The sequence below is a fragment of the Sapajus apella genome, unplaced genomic scaffold (genome assembly GCF_009761245.1).
Source record: "Sapajus apella isolate SASKATOON/1434 unplaced genomic scaffold, GSC_monkey_1.0 scaffold5, whole genome shotgun sequence".
NCBI classification, from domain to species: domain Eukaryota; kingdom Metazoa; phylum Chordata; class Mammalia; order Primates; family Cebidae; genus Sapajus; species Sapajus apella.
The window spans coordinates 38,287,517-38,299,725 of record NW_022436945.1 but is presented as its reverse complement, the minus strand read 5'-3'; the positions used below and the strand labels follow the sequence as shown (position 1 = coordinate 38,299,725).

The following is a 12,209-nucleotide window of genomic DNA, read 5'->3' as shown; positions in this document are numbered from 1 at the left end:
CCATTCCCAGGTTTGTCACCTCTCGCTCCTTTCTATCAATTTGGGATTAAGTTTTTCCTTTATCTCCATCTCTCTTTTTGGTTGTCTAGAAAGAGTTATTTTCTTGGTGTGATGCTCAGCTTTTGGCCTAAATCATGGTTTAATCATCTACACTGACAGTTTAAACAGACTGCACCTGGATTCTAAGAAATCTTTTCTACTTCCTCTCTCTTGCTTTCAAGCTTCTAAAAATCAAAAGTCTTCCTCGATTTATTCTTGGATTTTCTAATCTTTACATGTTTCTTAGGTCCTGACAATTCTTTGCCCAAAGAGGGAATTCTGTTACCTGCTTCCTTCCACATACACTTTCTGGCTATCCATTACGTTCCGGAGATCCTGCCCTCAGAAAGCTTACATTCTAGTACAGTGTAAGACAATTTTAGAAGGGGGTAACCAGGGCTAATATATACTTATAGACTAATTGAGTGGCAGCCTTGAGGTTAGAAGTGGTCATTCCTGACTGGCTTGTGGCCCACAGTATGGATGTAATTCTTCTAAGCTCAATGTGTAGAAATACACAAAACACAGTGGGTTTTTAAAAACTCACTATTTGGCTGAGGAGTGACTGCACTATCTTTAATCAAAACATTTAAAATACTGTGTCTGAAAGTGTTCTAGATTAAAAGAGACTAAAGAGGCATAACAACTAAATACAATGCTTATCCCTGGATTAAAAAGAAAATAGCTATCAAGACCATAATTGGTACAAATGGGGATATTTAAATCTGCACTGTATATGATAGCAGTGTACCACCAGTGAACTTCCTGAGTGTGATCACTGTATCATGGTTATCGGAGAATGCCCTTATTCCAAAATATCAGGCGTGAAGTGTCATAATGTAATTTACTCTCAGAACAGAAAGCGAGAAGTACACATACATACAGCTCAAGAGTAAGGCAGGAAATACAGTAAAATGTTCACAACTGGAAAATCTAAGTGATAGGTGCACAAGTGTTCATTGTATTATTGTAGCTGTGGAAATTTTCAATGGAAAAAGCAAACAAAAAAGATGAAAAATGCTTCAGAGACTACCTTAAAATGGTTTATTGTAGAGAAAGCCAGAAGAGAGAAGAAAAAATTTACACATCAGTTCTGAAACCAAACACAAATACTCTTTATTTATGGGATATCATTTTACATCAATTTCATTGAAACCTAAAACCAGTTTGCTGTACTCAAGTTAGGTGGCATAACAGTATTTCAGTTAAGCTGGGAGTCACAGGACTTGCACACTTTTATGAATGTAATGCAAATACTGACGACACGAAGCATTCACAGTTATGGGTTAGCTGCTGTCATTTAACAGTAACCCCCAATAGAAATTATTTTATGAAAAAAGCAACCCACGTTTTGGTCTCAATTACAGACACCCAACATTTTAGTTGGTCAATGAAATCTATACATTATACAACATATGAAAGAATAAAGGATAAGGCTTACAGAGGTATTTTAGCAGTTGTAAGAATAAAAATCAAGGGCACAAACTAACTTTTAAAGCTTTTTGTATAAACTTCAAAAGCACTGTTAAAATGGAGACAAAAGAAAATCTATTATGAAACCAGAATCCAGAGGTTTGCCTAGTCAGAATTATAAAAAAAAAATGTAAATCAGAGTTCATGCTTCAAAAAAGGTGCATGGAACATGACAGTGGATGTTTCTGGCAAATCAAATCATAAAATTTCTGACCTACTTCAGCAGTAAACATCTAAAGGTTGTATCCCATGACAACAGGGTATTGTGGAGTTCAAAACACAACAGAAAAAGCGAAAGGATTGTAGACCTAGGTACTAAAAAAAAAAAACCAGACGAAGGCACCCTAATTTATTCAACATTAGCCAGTAAATAAGTGATCAACGATTGTTCAATTTTGTGTAACTTAGAGAGGTTTTTAAGAAAATGTATCTTATTACTCTGCCCCATTTCTCTCCCCTTAGAAATAACTGTATAAAATCAAGAAAACCAAGGGTAAGCACTCTGCCACTCAGCAGTCACAGAGATTTATTTTTCAAGGCAGTTAAAAGATTATTTGGAGTTTTCTATATATGCAAGATTATCCCTTTGGAATACTTACTTGCTTATCATACATCATAAAATCGTTTCTACATGGTTTTTTCCCTACCATCAAAATGTTGATTGTGGATTAACTGTTACATCACCCTTCTGTAACAATACTCTCATTTTAGAATTAACTGTGCTTATTAGCATTTTAAAATTCTCTAGATTCTAACAATGTTTAAAATAATTTCATCTATGATTTATATTGGCTTTAAATAAAGCTACAATTGATCAAATTTAAAGAACTGTATGAACTGTTGCCTTTACAGTGTAATTTTTTAACTTTAAGGAGTAATTTTAAAAATGAATCAATTCTTCACAAATCCAAACCTGCCTAGGCCAGCCACCACTGCAAAACAAACGCATCCATCACATCAGTCTTAATAGCTATTGCCTACTATCAACATTTTCTATCATTTTCAGATACTGGTTTATGCAAACTGGTAATAATTTTTAAGGTTAAAAGTGAGTCTACAAACAAGGAGTGGTTAAGTATGCTTAATCACTACAGGGTTTTTTTTTTTTTTTAAACTTCTGGTTTATTTCACAGCAAATAAAACCTTTCATTTGGTAGAAAAAGTAGTTGCATTCTACCATATCATGATTTTGTATACACACACACACTGTATATACATACAAAATTTCTGTCTTTGGTGGTTTAGTAAGGGAAAAAATATGAAAATGTGAACACTGTTTGCAAAGAAATGGTAAAATAGTGGTCAAGAGTAGCATTGTCTGTGTGCTTTATTCACTTAATGCCATTTAAAGGTTCACATGTCACCTAAAAGAATTTTTAGCCAGATTTCCAAATAACCCAAACTGATTTTCCAATCATCACATGCTCAAATCATGGATCTTGTTGACCACGATAGCATTTACTTGTTCAAATGCACCATTACCTTTTACTTGCTCAAATCATTAGACTTTTGTCTTTTCACAGAACTTTAAGGACTGAGTTAGTCATTCAATAGCACCAGATAGTTGGGGTGAAAACATGTCATCTCTATATTTCCTCAACAAAGGCAAAAAAAAAAAAAAAAAAAGACATAAAATACAAACCTAAAAATACCATCCTGTTTATTCTTGTTTCCTCACCCACAAAAATAATGGCTATCACCCCTCTGTACAAATAACTCAGGTAATGACACGTGGCCCCTCTAGGACAGGTCCTAGCATGTACTGGGTTAGCTCAATGCTGGTGGTTTCTTGTCCACTGCCTGCAATGGACATGCTGCCAGGAAAAGCCTAGCATGAAACAAACAAACAAGGAAAACAAAACACCTCTCACTTGTAGTATGCTTGTTTTCTCAAAAAGCTGGAAAATTAGACACCATGAAAGCTTAACTAAAAAAATCAAGCCACAACTAGAAGTGCTATGCAGTTAAAAATTACCAGCAAAACCATGAGGTTTTCATTGAGGAGGCAAAATAAATTTTACTTAAAGTGGCAAAGCATTAGCAGACCAATCACTGGCTAGAAGAATGCAAAAGGAAAAGAAAAAAAAAAGAAAATAAGCAAGCAAACAAAAAGTTAAAGAATGTTTACAAAAGTTTAAATCCCATTCTTTAAAAAAAAAAAAGGTGCAATTTGAATTTGTTCATTTGTACCTATATTCAAGCTACTATAGTTTTAACACTAAAAAATAAACAACTGATATACTTTGCATGGTGGAAATGATTTGTGGCATGTTACATGTCTATATGTTCAAATAATTATAACTTTCATCATTTTAAAACACTAATATTGTTAAGTAAACCAAATGATATTTGGCATATGCCACTAAAAAGTTATGACTCCTATCTCCTTCCAGAAGATGGCCTCTTAAACAGTAAGGTTAATTCTGGCAATGTTTGTTCATGGTAACAGTTTTGTCTTGTTTTCTGAAATGCTACATAAGAGACCAAATAAAGTATAATTGGTTCATTCAAACAAAGGGACTAGAAATATGCCACAAAATTATTTTTACACTTTTCAGAAATAATCTCTAGGTGAAGCTTTTTCCTTTTATACACATATACAAAATTTAAACAGCAATATACACATGATCACAGTGAGGACGTTGGCAAATTCACCAATCTGTAGTGTAAATACAAACTGCAAAGCAGCCTTCCAAGAGAACAATGCCACACAGCAAGCAGAGCTGGCCCATTCAATAGCAAACACCAATACGTCCCTGCAAAAGGGAAACAGTGCAAGAAAAGCAGCATGCGCTTTGATACAAACAGCAATTTATGGCTAATGGGTGACATAACTGTGGTAACAGTGACTCTCTCGCTGCTATGCATAAAGTCCTAGGACATCTGTTTGTCTTTATACCACTCCACAAACTCGTCCAACAAAACTGGCCCTGGAGAGAAAGAGAGAAACAGTAGTAGTAGTAATAATAATAATAATTACGTAGCCGAGGCTTTTCCCAATGAGGATGATGTACAAATATACATGAATGGCAGAAGGGCAGAGGCAGTACTTACATGCTCCATCTTCATCATAGTTGCTGAGGTCAAGATTAATTGTTCTGCTAAACTCTAGGACATTGCACCACTGGTCTTTATTAATAACTTTATATTTTGATTGCTGATGGAGGGAAAAGTAATATGAATTACTGACACTTAAAGTGAACAAATGGGATGGTTTCAATTACTCTATGAATCAACTTAATAAGGTTCATGTAAGGTTAACTCTTTCCATTTGAGGTTTGTTAAGCACCAATCTAGGAGGACTGAGGGACAGCAAGAGTAGAATTTAAGATGACAATTTGCATTACAAAAATATTATGGGGGCTAAACACAAAATGGCAGCCACATCAAAGAAACATGATTTTTATATCCCTAGAAGTGAAACTTCTAAACTGCAAAAACCCTTTTATATAAAATGAGCATGATATCTACTTCATAAAGATGTTGTAAGAATTAAAAGAGACCATTTATGTAATTTATGTGAAGCACTTCATTCACTGCTTGGCACAAAGTAAGTGCTAAATAAAGAGTAGCTCCCATTAATATAACCCCTGCCATAATCAACACTGCCCATGGCCAAGCCTTCAGCTTAAAGCACATCCAGCAGCAGGTCACTTGATGAGATTTGGTAAGTGCTGCAAGTGGTCTCAAAACTAATTGTCATGGAAAAAAAAATACTGTTCTAATAATTCAAAACTCGAATCTGATCATAAAAGACTAGAATAGCTGTGAAATAATTTTTCTATTCTCTTAGACAAGAAATTTGCCATTTATCTATTTAAAAATATAGTATCCCTGTATAAAGATTCATAAATCAAATCCAGACCAATGATTTTTAAATGCTCACCACTAAAATCAGAAACACAGTAAAACAATGCAAGTACATAAAAAGCAAAGAGAGTTGAGCCAATGGTTTTGAGGATGCAAACACAAGAAAAGTTGAAATGAGAGAAATACTATCATTTTTAAAGAAAACTGCAAACTAATATAAGAGAGAGAACAAAGCACAGACTACAAGTTTAACCTTCTAAGCAAGTAAAGTAAAAACCAGTCCTGAAACAGTTGATGATGCACCTGGAATTGCACAAAGTCTGATTTCCTCCCGGCCAGGTCTTCCAGCTTAAGACTCTTTACACTCAGGTGCAAATCCAGCTAAACTTTCTGAGAACAAACAACTATATCTATTTATTTTCTAAATAATGCTAACTTATCTTAAGGGAATGTCAGAGAAATTAGAACAGATCATATGTCAACATGGACTACTGGGTAAACAAATGCTTATGTAAAACCCGTTTTTAAAAATTTGAGGAGTCCTAGTTGGTAATGTTAAAAGAAATTTTTAATAACAGTCCTCAAAGAATCAGATATTAAAATTTTCTGGACCATTACATAAAGTAACTTGTGAGAAAGATTATTTAAGAGTGAAGCCGGAGTCATCATATGGCCCAGGATTTTCTCCAAGACCCAACACCCTCATCCTTGTAAGCAAAGGACATTTTTTAAAAGGGCTTGGGGCAGGAGGGAAAGGAGGATGCCATATATGACAACCCAAGTAACTCAAACTTGTATCCCAGATACTTCCAGGTCCCACAGAATGACACTTCAACAAAACCAGTATCTCAGAATTTCTGATCATCAATACTTAAGGCACACAAACAATGATGGAGTGAAGTGCTGGACTGTTTTGATACTGATCTGAAGATAAACGGAAGGAGATATTGTCAGTTTGCCTAATAGTTCGATTGATCTAAGGTCCTCAAGTTACTTGGAGATAAAGAGTAGATAAGAACAGACTACAAACTAATTTAGTTAAGAAGGCAGATGGCTGTATTTTAAACCCTTGCTTAATAAAAGTGGAAGTTCACTTAAAGTCAAAAGAAAGTAAATCTTCTTTTTCTATTGTGATAAAGAACAGGAATTCTAAACAAAAGTGAAGCTTTGCAATGGGGACAAGAAAAGAGTGAAAAGGACAGAGCTGTGGCTGTTTTGTATGCATTTTTAATGTGGAATGAAGCAACGCAACATCAAACGCATACAGATGCACTCCAAGAAGATAGGTAGTTGCTGACTGACAGCAATTATGTCACCATAATTCCTATGCAGGCAGAAAAGTACGACAAACAAAAAATTACATAAAATGGGTAAATAAAGTTATTTGGTAGTTCTAAGCAAGCAAACATACATTTCATAAAACAACAATTTGGTACCTCTAAGAATTGGTGAAAAACTGGAAAAAGGGGCCAGATTTTTCCTAATAACAGTCCCAACATGCACTTGGCAGTGTTTATGTCTAGGCTGCGCTGGTCCTTTTCCTGTTTAACAAACAAAAACAAGGATGAGCCAGATGCCCCCAAACAATAAATTCCAATAATTGCAATTGTGTATTCACTTCAACAGGAAATTAGTAAACAGCTCATTTATCATACACCTTAAAGACCTTGCATCCAGACTAAGGTTGGGGAGGGGAGGCAGTCAAACACAATGGAAGGCGTGGGCATTGCAATATTAAATAAATTTACTGTGAGAAAGATTCATGTCAACTGATCACCCTAATGCAAAATCAATTAGTTATGTAGTAGCAGTTTCTACAGTCATTTCATGTAATTAATAAAAACTTGTAACTCAAACAACTCAAAGCTTGTTTGACATTTATGATAATTATCAAATCCTAATTGTTGACCATAAAGCCTATAACATAACTCAATGGAGCTTAAAGGTTTTGATGGCTATGCTTAGGAATCAGGTTTCCTTAAGAAAAATGGTTTTTCCAACAATCTGATTTCATTGATAAATATATTTCTTGAACCTAAACATGCTGGAATTAACTTCAGCTCATATAAATGCTGGGGCTCTGGAGTGTCTCTCTAAATCAGAGGATATATTCATCTACCCACTCTGGTAAAAAGCAGGAAGTGTATCAATACAGTCCTTCAATAGACAGATAGATAGATTCTTAGTACATTTCCTAGTAGAATACTCCTAACTAGTAACCAAGTGAAAGACAATATTTCATAAGGACACCAGAAAAAAGATAAGAGCATAAACCTAAATATAGGCAGGGTAAGCTCATTCCACATACATTTGCAATTAAGGATCCTAATTTCTCATTCCCTTCCTTCTTATATGCTTCCATTCCAGAACTACAAGTGGACAGTTTCCATGGAAAGGAAGACAGGGCCTGGGACCATAAGCGTACATTAGATATCCGAAGCTAGCCTCCATGTGGTAACTTAACTGCAATGGAAATTTGTAAAAGTACTTTTCTACAAAGGGAGAAAGTGCCTGGCTAGCCCAGTGGAGTGGAATCTAAATGTTCAAATTAAGGGATGATGCTGTGACCACCACCCTAAGCCACATATGCAGCCATATATACTTCCTGATAAAATAAATCATCACTGCAAGGATTCTTAACAGTGAGGTACTCTTTTAGTACACAAACCATTTCTAGCCATGACCTGAGTTGGGACTTAGTATAGCAAATTTAAGGGTCTCACTTAACAACAACAATCAAGGTAGACGAAGATAAGGAAACTTGTTGCCTAAGGAAGATGTGTAGTAGATCTGCCTTTTGGTCCCAGTTGTGAAGTGTAATGACTGTCCATGAATAGACCAGGTCAGATGGCTCCACATCACCCTTCTTTTAGAGGTCACGTAAGTCTGATGAGGGCAGGTGTATCTGAATTCCACAGTTCTATGCAAACAGGTAGGACCTCCTTTCCACAGGGTTCTCTGCCTGTCCCTTGGCCATACATATTGTCCTGCTCAGGGCTGCAGTACACACTCCCAATGGAGAAGAGGAAAGGAGAAGAGGTGTTCTAGAGACTGCTTGCCTTTTGCCAGTCAAACTGCATTGGTTTGTTGTGTTTCAAGGGCTTACACTCCTGTGAGCACTGTGCAAGCAAATGGAAAACTTCCTCTTACCCTGTAACATAGGTGTGGCAGACGGCACTAGCACACCATACTATGAAGCAATCCACAAGATAAACGAGTAAACTGTTGAGAAACACACGCGGCACCACAGGACCGGGCCAAAGTCCATTTGTTGAACAACAGCTCATGCAGCACTGGGCTGACGACACTGGCGCTCTGGAAAAGTTTTCCCTTTGCAGAGTTTGTAATCATTCACTAAACCCAAAATCTCTAGTCTTGCTGTGATATATATTGTGCCTTCTTCCATCATCATCAATGCCTATGTCCCCATCACAATGGACATACACTAAGGTGACAAAAAAGAAAAAAAGATACAAAAGACCTGGACAGACTCTTTGCAACAATAATCATCTGACAAAATGATGATCATGAAGGATTTCAATGCGTATGTTTGGCAGTGATGCCAAAACATGGAGGAAAGGCATTAGACTCACACGACTGGAAAGCTGAACAGCACTCACTTACTCCTGCTCTGCAAGGGTGCCAGCCAGCAGCTCGCAATCACTAACACCATCTTCGGCCTAGCAAATAAGAGAAAGATATTATGGATGCACTCACAATCTGAACAATGGCATCTCACTGATAACCAACATTGCCTGTGAGTGAACTTGTGGCTATGTGCAAATGACCATGACTAGAAACACTCAAAATTCCCTGGAACAACACAGTCGAGAGCTCCCACAGCAAACATCTACTAAACATCAAAGTTGACACTCGCAGCGGGTTCTCTGACAACAATGATCCTGATGACATTCTCTGCAAAGGGGTTCCCAATTAAAAGTGAAATGAATCTCCCAGGATGCTATCAGACAGCCATCAACATTATAGGCATTTAAAAAAAATAATCACCGTAACAAATTTAAGGAGTAAAGACATCCAAAAGCTCTTTGTAAGAAATTAAAATTGTACGCTGTCAACAACAATCCTGTGACCCTCTGCTCATGGAACACCGAGGAGCAAGGGGGCAGACCAATAGATTTCTGCATCCCAAGGTCAGAATCAGACAGAAGGCACCTTGAGAGCCTGCCAAGAGCCAACCAGCATCCCCAGAAGGCCCATCAAGGTTAAAGGAGAAGGAAATGAAAATCTCTCTCCCTACCCACCTCTCGACCCAAAATGTATATGCATGTATTTCATAAACTTTATTAAGATAAAAAGGAAAAGAATTTTGTCATTTTTCAAATAATAACAGGAACTGAACAGGCTCTATACACGAAAGATATACCAATCCCCCACAATATACAACTAGATTCTACTTTGTGGTCTTCCTTAATGTAGATTAAAAATAGAAATTATAGAATGATATACTAAAGCTGCAAAACCAGAGGATCCTACTCTAAATATCCTACATTATGTTTTACATATGGCATAAATATACTCCGTAAGTGAAAGATTAATAACAGCTAGTGTAGAGATAGTGAAATTTTATTAAAATCTGATTTAGAGTTCTAGTACGAAAAAAAGCAACAGTGCCTTTGTTTACATAATACTGTTCCAGTAAATGTCCTTCTGTAAGAGGGGACAATTAAGCATTTTTCTTCTTAGGTGGCACAAATGACTTAACAACTGAAACAAAACAGTTAACTGTAAAACATGTAAATGTATCACAAAAATGAACCTTTAAACATCTAAGTATCCAGATCTGCTAAATCAAAGGCCCCTATTTCAAAAGATCTATTTCCAACATATACCAAACTTTACAGCTTAAGACTTACCTATGAAAAGAAGAATATTGAATTATTAAAATTACAAAGAAAAAAATTCAACAGGAAAAATAAAAACACAGAAGATTTTCAAGATAGACTAGCTGGAATCAAGAAATCACAATTCCAAACATAAACGGTGAAGACCAAGTCAGAAATTGGTACATGAAATCAAAAGGCCTTAGGTGAAAACCTATTACGTGTGTCATGGTTTCCAATTGAGGCCACAAGAGAAATAGATATAGAAAAAATGCAGTGCTCCTTAACCCAGCTACCTAAGTAAACAAAAGATAAAAAAAGAGGGCTCTAAAGAGCTCATATCTTAAATACTGTGGCTCAGTTTATAAAAACAAAAATACGGCAAATCAATTTTTTTTAACTAGAGTTTAATTATGCTCTTAGAACTTAGCCAACATTAGTTTAGAGATAACAATGTTGCAAAACCACCAATTAAGCTCAATTTTGACACTTCCTTTAAAACAAAAGGAAAACATCTGCCAACTGGCACAGGCTTTCTATATTATTTTATTTGGTACAATCAGATTCTACTATCATAAGCACTACTCTCAAAAAACTTACTTCAAGCTAGAAACTGTTCTAAGTGCCTTAGACTTAACTCATTTCACCTCTATTAGTAAATAGGGACTACTATAATCCCCAATTTATAAATAAGAAAACTGAGGAATAGGGAGTTAAGTACAGTCAATAAATGGTAGAGCTGGAACTTGAGCTAAGAAGTTGATTCCAAGCTGGAGCTCTACACTGCCTACCAGCTGCTTCCCTCAGAAGTAAGGAGGGAAGACAGATTTCGATATAAAGAAACATACAGGCCACCAATGAGCTTTACCAATAACTGCTGAGCAAATCTGCATGGCTCTGCAACAACTAAAGAGGAATCTTAAGGATAAAACTAAGAAGATTTTCAGCGTAACAGACCTGGGCTTAGATGACTCCATCATATTCTTATTCTTACTGTCACCCAGGCCTACCTTCTGTTTTCTTTGTAATTAACAATAAAGTATGAGGGAAAGTAGCGAGGAGAGTGTGTGAGTGTGCATGTGGACATGTGTGTATGTGTGGGGGGGGGTTGTGTGGAGAAGGAAACTGGATGAATACATCAACTAATGAATAAAAGGCTGACTCAAATCATAAGAGGAAGTGAATCCAAATGACCGCACGGGATAGGTTAGGCTTCAAGAGGATTTCTCTGATAACAGGGGTTGCTGAGCACAAGACCTAGCAAAATTATCTTTGGTGAATTCTATGAGTAACATCCATAATAATTTCTAGTCTGGCTGTTGTGGTACTGAGAGGAGGACAGTGTACCAGCTTGAATCTGTGTGGCTGCTTACAGCTTCCAGAAACACAGCCTCCAACACTGGGGAAGACCAGCTGGCACCTTCTGTCATGAAAGCAAGTACACGGAAGGGCTGACAGGCTTGCTCTCATAATTAACCTCCCACAAGATTACCTCTCAGTAAAAGCCAATCCCACTGGAGTGTTCTGCCTCCACAAGACTCTCCATTCAACTTCTTTAAGGTTTTATTTCAAGAAGTGAAACAGTCACCTCTCCAGTGCCCTCCTCCCACCTTCCCTTTCACTAGTTCCTCTTCTAAATGGCCTCCCTTTCTCTCCCTCTCTAGCAGCTTCTAACTGTGCTTCCTTCCTGATTCTGTCTGGTTCACCTCAAATCACTCCACCAGGGCTCTTATCAAACTTCTCACTCTAAATCTGTCCCTTCCTGCATCAAGGCAGGACTGCAATGCTAGAAACACATCCTACTCTGTGGAGAACAGCAGTGCAAATCCGTGGTCTCTGCTCTCACTCGGATCTCAATGCTGCCAATCAGTGCCCCACTCAACCCCACATGCATCCTCCTCCAAATGCCATGAGTGTCTGCACAACCCTTGAACCAGCAGCTTGCCTCCACTACAGAGAAGGTAAAACATCCAATGAACTGTTATTTTTAACTAGTCTCAAATCAATGAAAAATTCTATACATAGTCTTTTAGTCTACTCTCTTCA

General features: G+C 36.9%; 1 protein-coding gene across 1 annotated transcript in view; it reads right to left on the bottom strand.

Annotated features, from left to right (window-relative positions):
* Positions 1-1,130: 1,130 nt before the first annotated feature.
* DCUN1D4 (defective in cullin neddylation 1 domain containing 4) overlaps positions 1,131-12,209 on the bottom strand; it is a 73,170-nt gene continuing 62,091 nt past the window's right edge. Inside the window, 3 exon segments of the mRNA XM_032274151.1 lie at positions 1,131-4,442; positions 4,567-4,669; positions 6,759-6,863. Of these exon segments, the coding sequence (XP_032130042.1) occupies positions 4,387-4,442; positions 4,567-4,669; positions 6,759-6,863 (264 nt within the window). The 3' untranslated portion in view covers positions 1,131-4,386.